We start from the raw sequence: 22,175 nt of genomic DNA, 5'->3' as shown, positions 1-22,175 counted from the left end.
GTTTTAGATTCTCTACTCCTAGACTTTAATGCTAGTCAGACTGCTAAAACTATATTTAATTCTTGAAGACGTGTCTATTAGGACTCAACCCTTATATTCAACATGTGGTTACGAATTACAACTGCTCTTGTAAAATCAGTAAAGGACAGTTACCTGTTCCGTAACTGGCATTCTTCGAGATGTGTTGCTCCTGTCTATTCCACAGTAGTGAAAGCCTTTTTATACCAGGTGTCCTGATTAGCCTTAATTAATTCTAGTAACTTCCCAATTGGCTACAGGTGTCCTAATTAGCCTGCCTGCCTTAATTAGTTCTAGAAAGTTCCTGAGTGTTCTGGAATAGTCACTGTTATCTTACCCAGCGAAAAGGGACCTGTTTAACCTGGAGCTAGTGTATCTACCTTTGACCACTCTGTTGTAGCCATCTGGCCTGACCCTGTCACAATACTTATATTGTAAGCTCCTCAGGTGGGGACCTTGTATTTGTATATTCTATAAAGCACCTTGCTTATTTGTAATAGGGCTATTGATTAATCAGTTAACTCATGCGATTAACTAAAAAAAAATCACATTAAAAATAATTAATCACAATTAATTGCAGTTTTAATCACACTGTTAAACAGTAGAATACCCATTGAAATGTATTTAAGTATTTTTGGATGTTTTTCTACCTTTTAAAATATTTTGATTTCAATTACAACACAGAATACAAAGTGTACAGTGCTCACTTTACATTATTTTTATTATAAATATTTGCACTGTAAAAATGATAAACAAAAAAATAGTATTTTTCAATTCACCTCATACAAGTACTGTAGTGCAATCTCTTTATCGTGAAAGTGCAGCTTACAAATGTAGATTTTTTTTTGTTACATAACTGAACTCAAAAACAAAAAAAAAATGTAAAACTTTAAGGCCTACAAGTCCACTCAGTCCTACTTCTTGTTCAGCCAATCGCTAAGATAAACAAGTTTGTTTACATTTACAGGAGATAATGCTGTCCACGAAAGCTTATGCTCCAATACTTCTGTTAGTTTATAAGGTGCCACAGGACTCTCTGTCGCTTTTTACATCAATGCCTTATTCAGTGCACAGAATGGACGGTGCTAACAAAGAGTAGTTTCAATATTTTGTTTTCTCCTCATTGTTCATTGTGTGCCCGCATGCCTTCTTTACTGCACACTAATTAAACCCTGCTTTAAAGACAGAATTATCAATTTCCTCATGGGCTTTTCTATGGAGCTCAGTACTACAGTGTCTGAGCGCTTCACATTCATTTTCATTACAGACTGTGAAATGAGGGGTTATTATCCCCATATTACCTAGGGGGAACTGAAGCATAGAGAAATTAAAAATGTTCACTAATTTTGGGTGCTCAATTTGAGACTCCTTGAACCGGATTTTTTCAGAGAATTTAGCATTCTATATCACTTTATATTTTTCAAAGTACAGCTCCCAATGACTTTAATTGCAGGTGTTAGTGCTCAGAACCTATACAAATCAACTTGCCCAGCATCACCTAGGAACTCTGTGGCAGCGGAAGGATATAAACCAATTCTCAAGGCAGCATTCAACTGCTTTAACCATAAGACCCATTCATCCTCTTTGGTCCTGCAATCCCCTCTCTCATTCATTACACACCTTCCAACTTCTGCAATAAATATGGCAATCTCTTTTATTACACAACCCTGATTCTTCCCCAGAGCAGGTCCATCCTGTACACAGAATAAGACAGAAGCCCTGTGGAAAAATGGTATGTGATCATGTAAAGACTATCATATGCATGTTCACAAGAGGGCCAAATTAAGGTTGCACAGATAACCTTAATTCTGCATTTACTAACCTCTGACTTGACTTTGCAACCCTAGTAATGTTCTTTTAGCAGAGTTTTGCATGTGTGTAATTTGCTAGTTTTTAAAATGTACAAACTGAAGATACAGAAATTTGATCACATGACATCCAAACGGGTTATCAGCAGAGTTGGGCAGACCTTTGCCTCTTGAGCAAAAAGAGTAATTTATAGCAGTAGTAGGCTGTCCTTCTCTATATGATATGTGGATTAACATTAGAGGAGAGCGAGAGACACACTCTACTAGTGACAGGTTTCAGAGTAGCAGCCGTGTTAGTCTGTATCCGCAAAAAGAACAGGAGTACTTGTGGCACCTTAGAGACTCATAAATTTATTTCAGGATAAGCTTTCGTGGGCTACAACTCACTTCTTCGGCTGCATAGTGGTTACTAGTGGTTAATCACAGATATTTGCTAACAGCAAAGGAATGGTGAGATTCAGCAGTCTGAGGTTCCATTAGAGGTTCTGGAACAGACTGTGCACTAGTGAGTACAGTCTTCTGCCCATTCCCTGAAGTGAGAATCCTTCTGCTCAATCCTCCCTAATCTGGCCTTGTCCTAGTCCTGTCTCTTCCTTACCCCAGTTCCCCATCCCAGTCCCATTCTCCTCACGTAACCAGTCCGTCTCCACTCATCAAGCTTCCCATTCTAGCCCAGTGGTTCTCAACCTATTTGCCACTACACAGCCCACAATGTGTTATATGGCCGCATCCAATACTACCTACTATATGGTCCTGTGGATGTCATATGGCTGCAGCTGTGTGCTGATTGGGACACAAGTGGTGCACAGGCTGCAGGCTGAGAACCACTGTCCTACCCCGAGTCTTGTTGCCCAGCAAGTCCTTGTGTTATCCTTCCAGTCTGTCTTGGTCCCAGTGTCCCCACACAGCCACTCCCACTTCTCCCACTTCAACCCTCAGCTCTTTGTTCTCAGTCTCCTTCCCCAGTCATTCCAAGCTCCCTGCCTCTCCTCATCCAATCTCTCTCCTCTCGCTCCCCCATTCACATTCTCCACCCCCACTGGTTCCCAGTCCCAATCTCCCTACAACGGCTCTTGTCAAAATTCAGTCTTCTGCACTCTCGCCCGCAGGTTCCTCGTTCCAGTCTATGTTCCTCTCACCCCTCACAGGTCCAGATCTTTTCTCTACTGCATCTGAATCAGGCAGCTTCTCACTTCACACTGCCAGGACCCACGAAGGGAGACACTGACAGCACAGAAGGGACAGGCTTCCTACCTTCTGCTCAGGGGTCCAGACAAGGACCTGACATGGTTTGCAGCAGTCCAGAGCTGCAATTGCAGTGGAAGTCCTGCTCAGCCCCAGGCTGGAGAAAGCCCAGGGTAGGAACACTCAAAAAAATGTTAACTGCTTAAATCTAAGAAGTCTCTGAACATGTGCGAACTGTGATTTTTTTAAGGCTCACGACTTGGCCAAATTTGGGCGGATTTTCACTGTGATGGCAAAAGGCACATCCCTGACACAAAGATCATCCCCTGTCAAATTTCAAGTCCCTGCTCTGAAGTGGGGGTGTGGAGCACTAAAAACTTTCTCAAAGGAAAGGTCACCAGCATTTTTTAACAAGGGGAAAACAAATGTATTTTCCCCATGCCTTGTTCTCAGAAATGGCTGAGCCATTTTGGCTGAATATTAAAAAAAAACCATTCAATATTAGGCAGATATCTGGCATGGAAATTATCAGCCCAAATCACTGAAGTTTGGCTAAGTTATGTACAACTGACAACAGGGTCAGAGCAACTAAAATCAGAAGTGTTGGGCAACCTCAGTAATAGGCGGTGCTGTCAGCTCTGCCTATAATCAAACACTTCAGAAAGCTATTTACTGAGTGTCAAAACAGAATGCAGCACTTTACATGAATGGCTGATCCTTCCTTCTAGCTTCCCAACTCCAAAGGAAACAAACAATAAGTGGGTAAGAAAATAAACACAACACCGTTCATTGGGTCTTGTAAAAAAAATCTCTAAATCCAACCTGAACTTTGCTGACAAAATGAACCCTAAAACTTCAAAATATAAAAGGACATCCAGAACAGGAACTGGTTAAAGCTTACTAGTTTATATAATCATGAAATTTACAGGGTCGATACCAAATTAAAATGATAAAACAAAAACAAGATATAGTGTATTAAAATTTCTTCTCTCTCAAAGCATAAGTACAGTAAGTACTGAATGCACTGCCTCTACCAACAACAAGAAGACTGTTAGATGCCATGAATGTTTATCTATATACTGCTCAGGGAATCTCAGTTGATTCTTCTGATGGGTTCTAATATCTTATCAGCTCTTGAACTTGCATAACAGAGCGCTAGAGATAAGAGTGCTGATCTATATAAAGGAAAAAAATTAGTAATTATGCAAAATAAAATGCTCAGATGGAATTTCTTTGTATACATGGTCTCCTTTTTGTCATCTGTTCTTTTATTTCTTTGGTATTTTTTTTTTTATAGAAAAAGCAAAGCATCTTTCTTAGCTGAAGAAAATGGACACTGCATATAGGAAAGCAAGCCAAGATGTCATGACCTGCATACAATGCCAATAAGGACACAGATCCTGTTCCTGCTGAAGTCAATAGAGAAGCTTACTTGATTTTAACAAGACCAATATCAAGTCCCAAAGATTTCGCCATGAGGTGGCCAGATGAAAGGAAGATACTTTAGGTCACCAACGGTGGAGGAAGTTGACTGACACCAGAACAAAAGGAAGGATGGGTTGGGGAAACTTAAAAAATGTAAGTAACTAAGCAAAAACTTTTGATAATGTCTATATTCTGTCCTATTCTTGTTTCTCTCTCATCTATTTATACAGTAAGCTTGCAGGGGCAGAAACTGTCTGTCTTACTACAATTGCACACCACAACTGAAAACAACCCTAACATATATCTTTGGGCTCTACCATAATATAAACAATTAAATAATTAGTGTGATTAATAATAAAAAAGACTGCATTTGATTAATTGGAAATGGGGAGGGAAGTGTTTTGAAAATTCATAATCATACCTAGAAGTGAAGTCTCCTTTGCAAATGCTGCAGCAATAGCTGGGTCCAATGCTGGTTGCCCATCACCAGATGGAAGATCAGGTCGAGTATAGTCCCTACTTTTATCATTGTTGTACTTCACATTTAAATTCACCAGTTTGGAAAAATCAATCCGTAGGGTACAGCAAGCATTATAAATATTTTGACCATCTAATGCCTGAAAGAGGAAAATTTGATTTAATAATATACAATATAGCTTGGTCACAACTGCTAAAGTCTGATAAAAGTGAGCACACTTTTGTCCATTTAAACTAAAATTATTTAGTTTAAAAACCAATAAAGATTAAACGTATTATGTAGCTCATAAAGGTCATTCCTGGAAGCTTTTGAAATTCCCTTACCTAGAAAAATTTTGCATATCAAAATACCTGGAGATTTATAGTAGCATTTTAGTGCAGTAAAACTTGGGACCTAGTTTGTCAGATCTACTGAATCAACCTGTTTTCCACACTGCTTGGTATTTAACTCAGGTTTAATGCAGATATACTGTAAAGTTGCCAAAAGTTAAAACCACAATAAAGCATTCTTTTTAAAGAGGCATTAGAGAGAGACAGAAGACTAAATAGAAGGCATCAAAATAATATGTAAAAAGAGGTTATGTCGAGGATCACAGTATTTGCAGTGTTCTAGTAGAATGTTTTTTGTTCTACTGTTAAACAAGAGCTGCATCAATATTTAAAAGACAGATAAAAAAGAGATCTATTTTAAGACAATTTTTTAAAACAAACAATTCCTTACTGTGGTTCGAGATGTGATGCAGCAGTATTCCATTTAGGTGTGTGCGTGCCCACCACACCAGAGCTGGAGAATTTTGCCTAGCAGTACTCATTGGTGCTCGCGCCTTGTGGCCACAATGCCTCCCCTGGCTATATGAGATGGTGTTGCTTCGACCCCCCTCCGTTCCTTTGCACAGAAATCCAGAGACTAGACTCCAATGCAGAGGGGACGTAGGATGGGTCGTGGAATGCACGTCTGCATCATATCTTTAACAATTTCTTCTTTTGAGTACATGCAGCCATGTATTCCATTTAGGTGACTCACAAGCAGTACCCAAAAGTGATTGTTAGATGTAAGAGTGTATTCAGGCCAATTTACTTTCTATTAGGATAGATCAAAGTAATTGTTGAATGTATAGTATGTATTCAAATGTTTAAACTTCATAGAAACTAGTGGAAAGTTACTTGTATTGTTTTCACTTATCTATACCTGTCATAATGTAATAGTAAACATTTACATGGTAAATACTCTTGCAACTAAATTACACATCAAAGAAATCTTGTGAAATGCTAATGAAGGACTTAAGGGCTTTAACAGAAAAAGTTAATTTCAAGCAAGTGGCCATTGTGTATATCAGAAATCTTCAATCTGTGCGGTGTGCCCCCTAGGGGGTGCGGAGTAAAGTTAGGGGAAGGGGCAGAGCTGGGGCCCGGACCAGCCCCCACAGCTCCACTCCTGGCCCTGCGCCAGGGGTCCCAGCCACCAGCCCCGCTGCAGGCCTTGGCCGCCAGCGTCAGCCTTGGCCCCCTTATCCGTCTGCACTCCCAGCTCTGTGGGAGGGTGGGGAAGGGGCACAAGATAAAACGTTTGGGGACCACTGATATATGTGGTTGGAGGTAAAAATCTAAGTGCGTTCCTCAACCACTGTCAAAGGAAAGGCGCACATGGGTAGAGCGACTGTCAGCTTGTCTTCTGTGAGAAGATATAAATATGAATTCAAAGAAAGGCTCCTGTATCTCTAGACTGTTTGGATTCTAACACGGCAGAAAAACTGAACGAGAAAACGGAGCTCCCCAGAGTTATTCTGGGTAGCCCTGAAAGACTTTTGGGAAACTGGTGTCTATTACATCACTGCCACCATTTGGAGTTACAAACTGCACCTGTTATATTTTACCTGCCCTAGCCTCTCAATAACTCACTCTTTTTTCTTAGCTAATAAACCTATAGGCAGTTTACTACAGAATTGACTGTGACCATTGTGTTTGGTGAAAGGTCTGGAGTACCATTGATCTAGGGTGAGTAACTGGTCTCTTGGGACTGGGAGAAACTTGATGTGGCGTGATTTTAGGTTTAAATAACCTTTAATCACAAAGTTCAATTCGTCTGGTTGGCAAGATAGGCTGGAGAGGGTAACAGGACTTGTCTGTGACTCCATGGTAACACTGGTATAGTGAGCTAGGAGCTCATATTTGTTACTGGCTTGGTGTAATCTAATTATAGTACAACCAGTTTGGGGTGTCTGCCCTCGTTTTCTGACAGCTAGCCCTGAGATAGTAATTCGCAGTGGTGAGCCACTTCAGACAATGTGACAGGTATAGTTCATAAATTGGTATATGAATGACCATATAGCAGCCCTGCAAATGTCCAATATTGAGACAGCACTGAAGAATGCTATTGACTTTGCTTGTGCTCTCATCAAATGAGCTTGCACCCTCTGAGGAGGCATAGCCAAAGCTTTTTCATAGGCAGTCTTGATATGGGATGTTATCCATTTAGAGAGTGTCTGTGAAGAGACCATTTGCCCCTTCATATGATCTGCACATGACACAAACAGGTGAGGAGAATCAAGAAATGGTTTAGTCCTGTCCAGATAGAAGGCTAGACATCATCTGACATCTAATGTATTGAGATGAATGCAGCTTTGGGAAGAACACAGGTAAAATATACTGACTGGTTCAAATGAAACTGAGAAACCACTTTAGACAAAAATTTCAGGTGTGATAGTAAATCACTTTGTCCATAGAGAATTGTGTATAAGGAGGTCATCAGAGCCCGCAACCCTCCTTATGGATGTTATCACTACCAGGAACCAAGTCTTCTGACACAAAAGCAGAAACAGACAAGATGCCAAGGGGTCAAATGGAAGCCTCATTAAAGCTGCTAGGACCGTGCTAAGATTCCACAGGAAGCAACTCTATGAGTAGGTCTATACTCACCGTCCGGGTCGACGCGGTGAGTTCGACTTCTCGGAGTTCGGACGCGATAGTTCGAACTCCCCGCGCGCTCCGGTCGACTCCGGAACTCCACCACCGCGAACGGCGGTGGCGGAGTCGACCTTGGAGCCACGGAGTTCGACCCCGCCGCGTCTGGACGGGTAAGTCAGTCGAACTAGGGTACTTCGAGTTCAGCTACGCTATTCGCGTAGCTGAACTTGCATACCCTAGTTCGACCCCCCCTCCCTTAGTGTAGACCAGGCCTCAGACTGGAGGATGGAGACAAAGTCCTTTTAAGAATCTTGCTACCCTGGCATTGGAAAAGACTGATCTTCAATGAATAGGAGGATGAAATGCTGATATCACTGCCAGATATACTCTCAATAAGCTAAGCACAAGGCCCAACAGCTGAAGGTGCAGCAAGTACTCCAGCTGGCTTCTATTCAGGTCATCTTGAACTCCACAGGCCAGCGAACACAATGAAAACTGCTTTCATTTTGCCCAACAGGCCATTCTGGTAGAGGGTTTTCTATTGCTGAGTAGGACTTGTTAAACAGCCACCAAACACCACATTTCCTCCTCATTTAGTCATGACGCAATCACATCATGAGATTCGGGAAGCTGAGCATGGGATATAAGAGGCAACCATGATTCTGTGTGAGTAGGTCAGGATGGAGAGAAAGGGATATGAGAGGCTGAACTGACAGAGTGACAAGGTCAGAGAACCAGCACTGCCTCAGCAACACCGGGGTAATGAGAATGAGCGTGGCCCAATTCAACCTCAGCTTGAGCATGACCTGTGGGATGATCAGAATTGGGGGAAAAGCTTACAGGAGAGCCAACTGCCACCTGAGATGGAAAGCATAGGATAAGGATCCCAGACTAAGGTACCCTCAAGATTAGAATAAGTCAATCGCCAGAATGCTCAAAGCTGAGATGACGACATAGAGGACACTTGTCTTCAAAGACCATTCATGACTCAGGAAAAAATTCCTGCTGAGATGGTCCGTAAGATGATTCTAGGTAAGTGCAGAATTACCACAATCTGATTGCCTCCTGGCACAGCATCCTGGAGTGTGCGCCCCCTTGCTTGTTCACTTATACATTGTGGTGGTACTGTCTGTAAGTATGGGAACCACTGAGCCCAATATGGTCCAGAAAAGCATGACATTGTAGATGGCCTGAAGTGCCAGCACACTGATATGCAGTGAGGCCTGCATCTCTGACCTTGACTTTTCAGCAGCCCCATATGTGCTCCACAGCCCATAAGGGAGGCATCGGTGACAACAGACCTGGTTGGTAATGGCCGGACAAAGGGAACACCCTGACAAACATCCTCCGGAAGTGTCCATCACTACGATATGACCAAGACCAGTGGAAGAAGATGGACCAATCTGTCCAAGTGAAGAGTTGGACAGTAAACTGTCCTGAGACACATTTGAAGGGGATAAAGATGCAACCTTGCAAACTGGACCACCTGTGTGCAAACAGAGCTTCAGGCACATCTGGATTCTTGTGAAAGGCTGAGACTGCAGACTGAGTCAAAGGTGGTGAATTGCCTGAAAACTGTCAGTTGACAAAAATGCTCTCAAACTCGTAGAGTCTATAAGAGCAACAATTAACTCAATTTTCTGAATGGGAACCAAAGTTGACTTTCCGATGTTTAGGATGAGACCCAGATGTTTGAGCAAGTGCATGTAGTGTTGACATGGAAAAGGACTTCCTCTCTGGACACTGCCCCTTAGTAAACAGTCATCCAGGAATGGGAAGTTGTGGATTCCTTCCTTCCTGAGGTATGCCATCACCATGACCATGCATTTGGTAAAAACCCAACAGGCTGAAGGGAAGCACCACATACTGGAATTGGTGCTCCGCTATGACAAATCAAAGGAATGTTCTGTGGCTTGGCAAAATTGCCACATGAAAATAGGCATCCTGAAGGTCCAGAGTAGCCAACCAGTCGTTCCGAGACAACGGGGGAGGCTATGTCACATATCTGATAAATCTGTTGAGGCCATGAAGGTCAAGAATCTTAGCCCTCCCTTGAATTTGGGCACCAGAAAGCACCAGAAATAGAAGTTCTGACCCTGGTGTTCCGGCGGAATCCCCTCCACTACTCCCAAAGCCAGCAGAGAGCAATCCTGCTCGAGGAGCAGCATCTCATGAGAGGTGTCCCTGAAGAGGGATGGGGAAGGAGGGAGGAGGAGGATGCAAAGGAACTGGATGGCATAGCCCCACTTGACAATGCTTGGAATCCAGATGTCAATGGTGATCGAGACCCAAGCACTGTGAAAGCAAGCCAGTCTGTTCCCAAATGGAGCAGGAAGGGAGAAGGGAGCCATGACTGGAACACAGCTCTGGTCCAAGGAGTCAAAATGAGTACATGGAGGGCTCTTGGGAAAAGTATGTCGACTGGCCAAACCAGAATGCCTCCTCCTCTGGGACCTATGCCCCTTTCTGGGGTAGTCCTGCTGTCTCAGGGAGGGAAAGACTGCCCAGATGTGGGCTACAGATGCTGCTGCTGCTGATCACTACAGTGACATCTCTGCACTGCCAGCATATACACCCCCAAGGACTGTAGGGTAGCCATAGAGTCCTTGAAGGAGTGCAGAGTCTCGTCTGTTTGGAAAAAAGGACTCAGCCGTTGAAGGGCAAATCCTCTATGGCCTGTTGCACATGGGGAGCAATACCCAGATTCCACAGACAGGAAGCCCTTCTCATGGTCTCCGCTGAGGCCATCACTCTGCGAAGCAACATGGACTGCAACAAAGTCTTAGCCACCAACCAGTCTTTGGTGATAAATGCTTGAAATTCCTCCCTCAGGGCTCCAGGGGATACATCGGGTCCATACATTTAGAGTCCTTATCCTTGGGAGTTGACTTACATCTGCTCTGTTGGGCTCTGTCGTTCACAGCGGTTACAACCAGGAAATCTGGGGCTGGATGTAAGTAAAAACCCTCAAATTGCTGCACTGGAATGAAGTAGCATTTCTCCGTGTGCTTCGCAATAAGCAGTACTGAAGCTGGATTGCTTCAGAGAACTTAGCAGGCTCTCAGAGGTCATTGTTAATAGGGAGGGGGACTAATTGGGGCAGACAGCTGCAGGATATCCAACAATTTATGGGTATTCTCCTGCAGGAACTCTGCTTGAATACCCAGAGAAGCAGCCATGAACTGCAAAAGATCCTGGTATGCCTTGTAATACTCAAATACCAAAGGAGCGGAAGAGCCAGGCACAATGGAATCATCCGGGGATGAAGATAAAATGGTTAACTGTGACAGATGCTACTCCAGGACTGATGGGACAACGCTGGATGCTCTTCAAGGGAAAGGTTCACTGGTGCCTGGGCCTGTGGCAGATTAACTGTCACTAACACAGACCTGGCCAGTGATTTCACCTTAGAGCAAGATGTAGAGTGGAACCTCTGCGATCGAGAAGCAGGGGTCAGAACCAGGGTCAACAGTACAGGATTTCCATCCTTCTTGAATGGTACCAGGGAGTGGTTGACAGGTCCTGCACTTTCCTGCATGCCAGGATTCACACTGTACCGGGCTGCATCTCTTCTGGAAAGACAAGACCCCACTCAACCTGGAGCAACCTTAATCAGTCTCATGTGACCTTTTCCTCGCCACACTCAATGGGGAGGGACTCCTCCAGCTCTTTGGAAAGGTACCAGCTCCAGAGCAGGAAGTGATAAAACTCTCAGAACCTGAGGGAAACCTCTGATCTAACACAGGCACTGGTTCCGATGCAAGCTGCACTGCCTGTCTAAAGCAGCACCTGCTCGAACAAAGTTCACCTGAGTCCATCTTGTGAATGATCTGAAAATCGAACACCGATCCTTGACGTGGGCTTCGCCTAAGCACAGCAAGTACTGTACATGGGGATTGTTGTTGGGAATTGCCCCCTCACATGATGGACAGTGTTTAAACCCTGGCGAAGGCATCACCAAAGAAATGCCGTATGTACTCAATCATAAGCTGGTTTGTTTATAAGCCGAACCTCCCGAAGATGGATAAGTAAAAATGGAATTTTTTTTATGACCCATTCATAAGCCCATATAATTCAGGGGTCGGCAAACTTTGGCTCCTGGGCCATCAGGATAAGCCTCTGTCAGGCCCAGCCGGTTTGTTTACCTCAAGTGTCCGCAGGCACGGAGGTAAATCTAAGTAAACAAAGTGTCACCCGGCCCATCAGCAGCTTGCCCTGACGGGCTGGGACAGCAACTGGTGGGAAAATTTGGGGGGGAGGGGGAGTAAGCCCTGTGACCACCCCCCGTAATGACCCCACCCCTAGTCTGGGACCCCCACATTCTCCCCATCCCATTCCTTCCCACCTTAGCTGGGGCAGGCCAGGGGAGGATGTCTCTGGCCTGGTTGGAGCTGTTCTGGCAGGCTGGGCAGCACGGCCAGGCTGGGCCAGGCCAGGAGGCGTGGCCACAGCCTAAGCCAGCCCGGAGCTGCAGCTGCTTCAGACGCTCAGGGGGAGAGCAGCGTGGCCAGAAGCGGAGAGACTCTGGCTCCGCCTCTTCCCTTCTGGCTGTGCTGCCTCTCCTTGCTCCTTCTATTGGGGAGGAGAGGGGCTGTGTCCCACCTCTCCCTCTCTATACCCGTTCACAAGCCGACCCCCTTCTCTGATGCTTCCCTTTTTTACTAAAAAAATCCGGCTTATGAACAAGTATATACGGTACTTAAACTAAAGCTAACTAAAACTAACACTATACCAAGGGTACTAATTAACTGTATACTACTAGAGAGGTCACTAAGAAATAGAGAGGTTGTGAAGTTAGGAACTACACAGAGCTACAACTCCGGCCATGAGCAGTAAGAAGGAACTGAGGGGGGTTGGGGTGGTGCCGCCTCATACAGCCAGAGGAGGAGCTATGGTCACAAGACACGAGCGCCGCTCCTCTACCGGTACAGCGAGGCAAAATTCTCCAGCTCAGACGTGCTGGGGGTGCACACATCTAAGTGGAATACATGGCCGTATCAACTCAAAGAATTATGTATTTTTCTAATTCCAAATGGAGTTGATGCATGTATCAGGCCCTTTTAGGTTTCTAAAACACTGTACATCTACATATGTGGAATAAATTGCCTAGGGAGGTTGTGGAATCTCCATCTCTGGAGATATGTAAGAGGAGGTTAGATAAATGTCTATCAGGGATGGTCTAGACAGTATCTGGTCCTGCCATGAGGGCAGGGGACTGGACTCGATGACCTCTCGAGGTCCCTTCCAGTCCTAGAGTCTATGAATCTATGAATTTTCAAATTTTATTTGTGTTTAAAGAAAGGCACATCAGTGTTATTTTTCATTGAATGTCAGTGGCTCTTAATAAGAACTATTTTTCTGTACTTCCCAGCAACAAATCTCATGACTAAATAAGCTCTAATTAAAGAGCTTAATACAGGTGAGTAATAGTGGAGGTTTTCACAGCTGATTAAGTTTTATTATTTGTTTGGAAAAAATTGTGCTCATATTAAACCAATATATGATTAATAAGTGATTCTATTAAATACAAATGATAGAATCAGACTTTGAGGATAGCAGGACAGTGGCGTAGCCAGGTTTTCAGGGTAGGGGGTGCAAAAACATAAAAAAGGCACCCCACCCTTGGCTCCCCCCCTCTGGCCATGGCCCTAGACCGGACCCCCCCCTCCCCCCACCTTCCCTCCTGTGCTTCTGCGCCGGCCTGCCCCTGCGCCGGCATGCTCCTGCGGCCATGCAGCGGGCAGCGCGACCGGCAGGCGCGGCTTCCGAGCCGGCCTGCTGCCCCGTAGCTCCTCCGGCTGTGCAGCAGGCCACGCGGCCGGCAGGCGCCGCTTCCGCGCTGGGCTGCCTGAGCAGAAGCAGCTGCTTCCACTGAATCCCACCAGCTACGCTACTGCAGCAGGGACCTTTATGAACGTCTAGTCCGACCTCCTACACAACGCAGGCTAAAGAATCTCACCCACCCACTCCTGTAACAAACCCCTAACCTATGTCTGAGTTATTGAAGTCCTCAAATCATGGTTTAAAGACCTCAAGGTGCAGAGAATCCTCCAGCAAATGACCCGTGCCCCACGCTGCAAAGGAAGGCGAAAAACCTTCAGGGCCTCTGCCAATCTGCTCTGGAGGAAAATTTCTTCCTGACCCCAAATATGGCTATCAGCTAAACCCTGAGCATGTGGGTAAGACTCACCAGCCAGACACGCAGGAAAGAATTCTCTGTAGTAACTCAGATCCCACCCCATCTAACATCCCATCACAGGCCACTGGGCATATTTACCACTAATAGTCAAAGATCAATTAATTGCCAAAATTAGGCTACCCCATCCTACCATACCCTCCATAAACTTATCAAGCTTAGTTTTGAAGCCAGATATGTCTTTTTCCTCCACCGCTCCCCTTGGAAGGCTGTTCCAGAACTACACTCCTCTGATGGTTAGAATACTTCCTCTAATTTCAAGTCTAAACTTCCTGATGGCCAGTTTATATCCATTTGTTCTTGTGTCCACACTGGTACTTAGCTTAAATAATTCCTTTCCCTCCCTGGTATTTATCCCTGACATATTTATAGAGAGCAATCATATCTCCCCCTCAGCCTTCTTTTGGTTAGGCTAAACAAGCCACACTCTTTGAGTCTCCTTTCATATGACAGGTTTTCCATTCCTCGGATCATCCTAGTAACCCTTCTCTATACCTGTTCCAGTTTGAATCCATCCTTCTTAAACATGGGAGACCAGAACTGCACATAGTATTCCAGATGAGGTCTCACTAGTGCCTTTGTATAATGGTACTAAAACCTCCTCATCTCTACTTGAAATACCTCGCCTGATGCATCCCACATTGGCTTTTTTCATGGCCATATCACATTGGCGACTCAGTCATCCTGTGATCAATCAATACTCTGAGGTCCTTCTCCTCCTCTGTTACTTCCAACTGATGCATCCCCAGCTTATAACAAAAATTCTTGTTATTAATCCCTAAATGCATGACCTTGCACTTTTCACTATTAAATTTCATCCTATTACTTTTACTCCAGTTTACAAGGTTATCCAGATCTTCCTGTATGATATCCCGGTCCTTCTCTGTATTAGCAATACCTCCCAGCTTTGTGTCATCCACAAACTTTATTAGCACATTCCCACTTTTTGTGCCAAGGTCAGTAATAAAAAAATTAAATAAGATTGGTCCTAAAACCGATCCCTGAGGAACTCCACTAGTAACCTCCTTCCAGCCTGACAGTTCCCCTTTCAGTACAACCCATTGTAGCCTCCCCTTTAACCAGTTCCTTATCCAACTTTCAATTTTCATATTGATCCCCATCTTTTCCATGTGGAACTGTATCAAATGCCTTAGTGAAATCGAGGTAAATTAGATCCACTGTGTTTCCTTTGTCTAAAAAATCTGTTACCATCTCAAAGAAGATCAGGTTGGTTTGGCATGATCTACCTTTTGTAAAACCATGTTGTATTTTGTCCCAATTACCATTGACCTCAATGTCCTTAACTACTTTCTCCTTCAAATTTTTTCCCAAGACCTTGCATACTACAGATGTCAAACTGACAGGCCTGTAGTTACCCGGATCATTTTTTTTTTCCTTTCTTAAAAATAGGAACTATGTTAGCAATTCTCCAGTCATACAGTACAACCCCTGAGTTTACAGATTCATTAAAAATTCTTGCTAATGGGCTTGCAATTTCATGTGCCAGTTCCTTTAGGATTCTTGGATGAAGATTATCTGGGCCCCCCGATTTAGTCCCATTAAGCTGTTCGAGTTTGGCTTCTACCTCGGATGTGGTAATATCTACCTCCATATCCTCATTCCCATTTGTCATCCTACCATTATCCCTAAGCTCCTCATTAAAGACTGAGGCAAAGTATTTGTTTAGATATTGGGCCATGCCTTAACCTCCACTCCATCCTCAGTGTTTAGCAGTCCCACATCTTCTTTCTTTGTTTTCTTCTTATTTATATGGCTATAGAACCTTTTACTATTGGTTTTAATTCCCTTTGCAAGGTCCAACTCTACATGGCTTTTGGCCTTTCTCACTTTATACCTACATGTTCTGACATCAATAAGGTAGTTTTCCTTGCTGATCCCTCCCATTTCCTACTCTTTGTAAGCTTTCTGCTTTTTCTTAATTACCTTTCTGAGATGCTTGCTCATCCAGCTTGGTCTACAACTCCTGCCTATGATTTTTTCCCCCCTTTCTCGGGATGCAGGCTTCTGATAGTTTCTGCAACTTTGACTTGAAGTAATTCCAGGCCTCCTCTGCCTTTAGATCCACAAGTTCTTCAGTCCAATCCACTTCCCTAACTAATTTTCTTAATTTTTTAAAGATAGCCCTTTTAAAATAAAAAACCCTAGTCACAGATCTATTTTTGTTTCTCCTTCCATTTAGTTTGAACTGAATTAGCGCATGATCGCTCGAACCAAGGTTGTCCCCTACAATCATTTCTTCTATGAGGTCCTCACTACTCACCAAATACAAATACAGAAGGCCACATTCAAATACTGTTTTGAAATCTATGTCACATGATAGTCCAGTTGACTGATGCCTGTTTCCTTAATTACCCTTATTTTTTTAGGAAATTCTTGGCAAGTTTCATTTTTTATAACTAGTTGAAACAATTATGCATTGAAATTTTCCTAAAAGCAAAGAATGAGATCATTTCAAATTATCATTTAGATTGTTAATATCCATTGTGCTATCAATGAAAAATTATTCACCTGGAATTCTTCTTTTTTTAAACTATTATTTCACAGAATTCTTACCCTTGGGTCTTCTGCTCCCAGCACAAGACAGGGCAGAATTTCCCAAAGTTCAAAGCTTTTGAGTGCTCAAAGGCTGCAGTACTAGCAGCAGGTCTATCCACCTAAGCCCTTCTCACTGATCATGGTCCAACAAACTGCCATTACCTCATTTCCTAGAACCTTCTAGTCATCTTTCTAATTGTGGAGGATAAATCAAGACCTCTCAAACTAGTCACAGGTGTAAAAAATTAACCACAAAAAAAATGCTAAAAAAATGTTCTTTGGGGAAAAAAACCCCCAATTAGACACACACATTCTCTCTCTCACTCTGTCTCTCCTTTACAAAGGCATTACCCCTATAGGATTCTCACTCTGACTCAATGGATGTCTCAAAATAAAAGAATTAATACTATAACAGGCACCACACAAAAATAGACAAATGACCAATATTCTAACTTTCAAAAACTGGCCAATTCAAATGTGAGACGCCTGAAGAGAAACAAAACTAATAGAGGATGAGAGTGTGTGGGCATTGGCTCAACAGCACTGAGGGACGGAAACTCCATCCACTGTAGTTGAATCTAGGCAACAACGCTTTGTATGCTGGTTGCTGCCATGTGGCTGCTTTGCATATGTCAAATTAAACAGACTCAGGCTGGTATCAGAAACTGTCTTGCCTCACACTGTACAAACTGTGCAAGGGTGGGCTGCAGGCGTGACAGGTGATAGCAATAGGAAATACAGTCTGCCAGCCATTTAGATATGGTACCTGTGATATAAATTTTGTCTGCTACACGTAGAATCCCAAAAGCCTTCTAATGTGGCTTGTGAAGACCTCACTAAAAGAGACATGCAAATACAGAAAAAGTGCCACGAGAATGATTGGCTCAACAGGGAGGAATTCAGTTACCATCTTTGGAAGAAATATTTGATGAATTAGCAATACCAACCGTATCTCTTGATATTTGGTATAAGGTAGATCCAGTTATTACAGCTGAAAGCTTACCCACTTAGCAAGCTAATGCCACTGCCACCAGGAAAGTTACCTTCCACATAAAAAATAAAAATCTTGAGCTCACAGGCAGAGAAATAGCTCAAAATCAGCTATCATTAGCTATGTCCAAAACACAGTAACATGCCACAAAATTGGGGATGGGGGGGAGAGAAAGGAGTGTCAAATGTGTGAAGCCTCACATTAATCTGATGACAATGGGTTGCAGGTAGATTTACCTTCAACTGCTTTACAATGGGCAGAAAGAGTTGTCAAATTCAGAGAAATGCAAATGGACTTTAATCCAGAAAGACAAAGGTAGTCAGGCATGTATGGAGGGCATTTAAAAGCATCCATATGTGCCTGTTTGTATTTTCAATTTAGAACTGTAATTCCTTCTGTCACCGCCTAAAAGCGTAAGAACAACTTGAAGCACATAACTCAAGAACACTGAACCTCAGGAGTTCCTTCTTGCCAGGAGTAAGGCAAAGAGAACAAGATGACCTCTTGCAGCAGACATGAAAACTGTAACTGCTTGGGACAGTGTGGGGCACCTTCAAGAATACTGAAACCTTATCTCTTCTGAGGTTGGCCAGAATCTTTGCAAGTACTGGTGGAGAGCAGAGGTACTGATGGATAAGCATATAGGACACTCCACATTGGCAGTATGGACACGGGATCCTGACAAATATGGTCATCTACTGGTATCATATGGAGAAATCCTTGATCCAGAGACCACTTGTAGCATATGTTCTTCTCCAGGAAAATTGGAAATCCAAGACAAAGCCTGTTTTTGCATCTACTATGCTTCCTGCCACAAGAGCTGCACTCCAGAGGTCCCTGCTTGCTTATACAGAAATAATAGCCTATTTAAAAAAGATCACCTTTAGGATTCTGAATGTCTGAAAATCCTTAGTCCATTCCAAGGTGACTACATCTCTTACACATTACAAAATTACATTAGTTAAAACTGGAAATCTAGTCCTAGCAGAAGAACATCCATAGCCTATCATCAGGGCAGAGTTGCCCTGAAGTTATCATTCAGATGGGATGGGAAAGTCCCTCTGGAACTTGCTTCCACTATGATTTAGGTTTTAATGAGGTTATCCAAATGGAGATATGTCACAAGTACTATGTATATAGTTAGGGGCAACCATAACACTCATAAGTATGGTTCAAAATGACCAGCTGTGACAAATCTTCTTACTAGACGTATGATGTCCTCAAATGGTCTCTGAGGGACATCCTGGAACTTAAGAATTCAGATTGGGATGCCAGAACCATGGTGTTGACAAACTATTTTGGGGGCTCCTACATGGCAGTATCCTTGAATTAGCCCATCATCCGGAAAGGGAGACATATGTACTCCAGCCTGGCTCCAGGTAGGCCCCAACTACTATCATTAAAGTACTCAAATACTCATACAAGTCCCAATGTCAATACAGAGAACTGGCAATGCTTTTCCTCTATAAATCTTAGGGTATGTCTACACTGCAATCAGATACCCATAGCTGGCCTGTGCCAGCTGATTTGTGCTCAGGCTAAGACATTTGGGCTTGGCTGGAGCCCAAGCTCTGGGTCCCTGCCCGCTCACAAGGTCCCAGAGCCCAGGCTACTGCCTGAGCCCAAACATCTACATTGCAATTAAGCAGCCCCTTAGCCCAAGTCCCATGAGCCTGAATCAGCTAGCATGGGCCAGCCTTGGGTGTCAAACTGCAGTGTAGATGTCCCCTAAGACAATGTTTGTGACTGAAAAGTATCACTTTGTGCATGTCAGCATCTGCAAGGTCCAGAAGCCTTCCTCTAAAAGAGACATGATAGCTTAGAGTACACCAGAGTCTTGTCTCAGTGTTTTTTCACTTCACTTCAGTTGCAGATATCATGATCCAATCCAGAGGTGGTGATAAAAACATGGATCAGCATGTCCAGAATCTACTCCAAGAGGAAATGACATTTTCCTGGAAAACAAGTGGTAGAGGAATGCATTTTTCACTATTTATGCTATCTGAATGAGTGAAGTTCCATAGGGCCAGAGGCTTCTTAGCACACACCCTTGTCAATATCTCACTATTTTCTTCACAACACTCAGATAAATACCATCTTTTCCAAGTACTTACATCACTTGAGTTTTTCAAATTGCTCTTTAACTTCCTTACTAAGTCTTCAATTTCTGTTAAGGTCACATTCTCATTTCCTTTGAAGTGTGCCACTGGAAAATTAATTTCCCATTATCTTCTATAGTAAGAATGATGAAAAAAATCATTTAACAACTTCACTATCTCATCATGCTTTTCAACTGACCCCCAGGCAGCCCACTAGTTTTTTAGAAGGCCTAGTCACACAGTCTTCTTACTTCTAATGTACTTCAAGTGTATTTAAATAAAGGCAAGTCATTTCTTGTTCTCTTTTGTCTCCTTTCCAGTCAATTTTCAATTTAGCTGGCACAGTCTGTGTTGCTCAAGACAGATTTTGGCTTTTTAAAGGATTTTTTTTTTTAACCCAACACTAACACTAAAAACTCTACTCAATCATTTTACTTACACAGTGAGGTCCTGATATCTGATTGGACCCTATAGGTACTACCACAACACACAAAACAACAATTATTAGAGTAAACATTATTTCTGTATGAAAAAGATTACTCTCTTTAAAAAGCAGTGGAAGAGTTTAGGACATTACTAAAATTAGCAATGTCTTACACTAACACATTTTTCAAATATCTCTTGTAAGCAACACAGGATAAATATGAAATTAAAGAATCAGGGTTAGCTCAAGTTTGGTTAAGGAATACATGTGCAGTAAAGAAAAGCCCTGACAAGCAAGTTGAAGGCAGGCCTTGAAAATACTAAATTATAAGGCCAGAAGGAATGAAGTAGAGAGGATGTCTGGTTCAAAGAATAACTAATAAGATAAGGGGAAGTTTCTAAAAAGAAGGCCTCTGATGTTTAGGGGGGGACTGCAGACGGTTTTAAATAAGTCAAAAGGAATCTGTCTTAAAAGAAGCCAGCATAAGCCTTCCCCTGCATACAGGTGTTAAAGCCTACGTGAACCAAGATGCAATGGAAAAACTGCTCGTCAGCAAGAAGGAGGGGAGGAAAGGACTTGGGAAGAAAGGCGGTTGTAAATCTTATGTGGATTAAGACTAGAACTAAGGATGAATTGTCTCAAACTGTTTTTTTATCTGAAGTTAGTAATTGGAAATGACTTTACATGTTTGTTGAAGGGTATAAAAAAATAAATTCTTAAAGGGTTCATTGCTAAATAACCATGTTGGAACCAATATGGATGTAAGCATCCTGGGGTTTAGCCCATTTGTAAATTTCTTGCTCAAATGCTTATAAATGTTTTGTTACTGTTTGGATGTAGTAAACTGCTTATTATTTATGCTTTTTAGGCAAGTTTAGAGCAATTGTATAAATACCATTTGGCCTTCAGATTTAATAAAGGAATGTATGGTTAAATCAGTGTCATAGTAATACCCTGCACAAATAATAATAATTCTATCACCACAGGATATCACTAGCCCAAAAGTAATTTTGTACTTACCAATTTTGCTTGCTGTGCATTTACTGGATCACCATATTGCAGTAAAGCTTGAAATTGGTTATTCTTTGTGAATGTGATTATCTTCAATACAGCACCAAATTTAGAGAATATCTGTCAAAAATAACAAGATTGTATGTACAGAAATGTATTACGAAACATATAAACTAAAGTTACAGAGACAACTAGCTTACTTGGTGAAGAACATCCAGGGTTACAGGGTAGTACATGTTGTCAATAATTATTCTAAGTACTGGACTCTGAGCTGGAGTCACGGCACTTTCACTAACAGTAGTTCCACTAATGGGAGTATTTGTTGTCTGTACTGCTGTCACTGCCTGAAGAACAGCTTGAGCCCGCTAAATAAAAAGAAAAAAAATATGTATTATAAACAAAGTATTTAAAGAAAAAAGGTTCAGAAGCTTATAGATATATTCATATTGTTACTACCAATATATATTCAGTTACCTTTGACACAATGAAAATTCACCTCTTTAAAAATATACCTACTGATGTAACAATAGAATGTTAAACATATTAGATATTCCTTTAGTGGTATGGCAGCAAAACTAAACTATCTACTAGATCTAGACAATAAAGTGCAATGCCAAATTAGGGAAGTGTAATGGAAACCACCATAATCTACCACCAGGGGAGAAGGCAGTAACGCTGAAAATAATGATTTGTTTCTTACTGAAAAACAGGAAGTGGCTTCAAATGAAGCCAATATCTGGCCTTTCTAGCAGCAAGTATAGTGCTAGTAGGACAAAAGTGACCTTTTGGGAGATTTCAGAAGAATATTTCCACAGGTTACAATGAGGAGTAAAACAACAAAAAACAAAACTACAGAATCATAATGTGATTTACTGAATAACTGAAGTTTCTTTTTTAATATTTCCAATATTCATATTAGAGTTAATCAAAACAATAGTGAAATATTAAGCAAAAGGTTCTGATAGGAAAAGATAATGCAAATATGGTACTTTAAAAATATTCCAATTTGTGTTTTAATGAAACAATACACAGTAACTGAGTCAGAATGAAGTGGTCACAGATAAGCAAACTACTTGCAGTC

The 22,175-nt window shown here is 42.4% G+C and overlaps 1 protein-coding gene across 4 annotated transcripts in view; it reads right to left on the bottom strand.

The window, feature by feature from the left end:
• PTBP2 (polypyrimidine tract binding protein 2) overlaps positions 1–22,175 on the bottom strand; it is a 79,690-nt gene that overhangs the window by 16,758 nt on the left and 40,757 nt on the right. For all 4 annotated transcript variants that reach the window (XM_045027365.1, XM_045027361.1, XM_045027363.1 and 1 more), the window contains exons 6-8: positions 21,295–21,459; positions 21,104–21,214; positions 4,858–5,053 (exon numbers count right to left, since the gene is read on the bottom strand). In XM_045027365.1, the coding sequence (XP_044883300.1) occupies positions 4,858–5,053; positions 21,104–21,214; positions 21,295–21,459 (472 nt within the window). The remainder of the gene's footprint in view (positions 1–4,857; positions 5,054–21,103; positions 21,215–21,294; positions 21,460–22,175) is intronic.

This window comes from Mauremys mutica, chromosome 8, assembly GCF_020497125.1.
Source record: "Mauremys mutica isolate MM-2020 ecotype Southern chromosome 8, ASM2049712v1, whole genome shotgun sequence".
NCBI lineage: Eukaryota > Metazoa > Chordata > Testudines > Geoemydidae > Mauremys > Mauremys mutica.
This window is presented reverse-complemented; position numbering and strand designations above follow the sequence as displayed.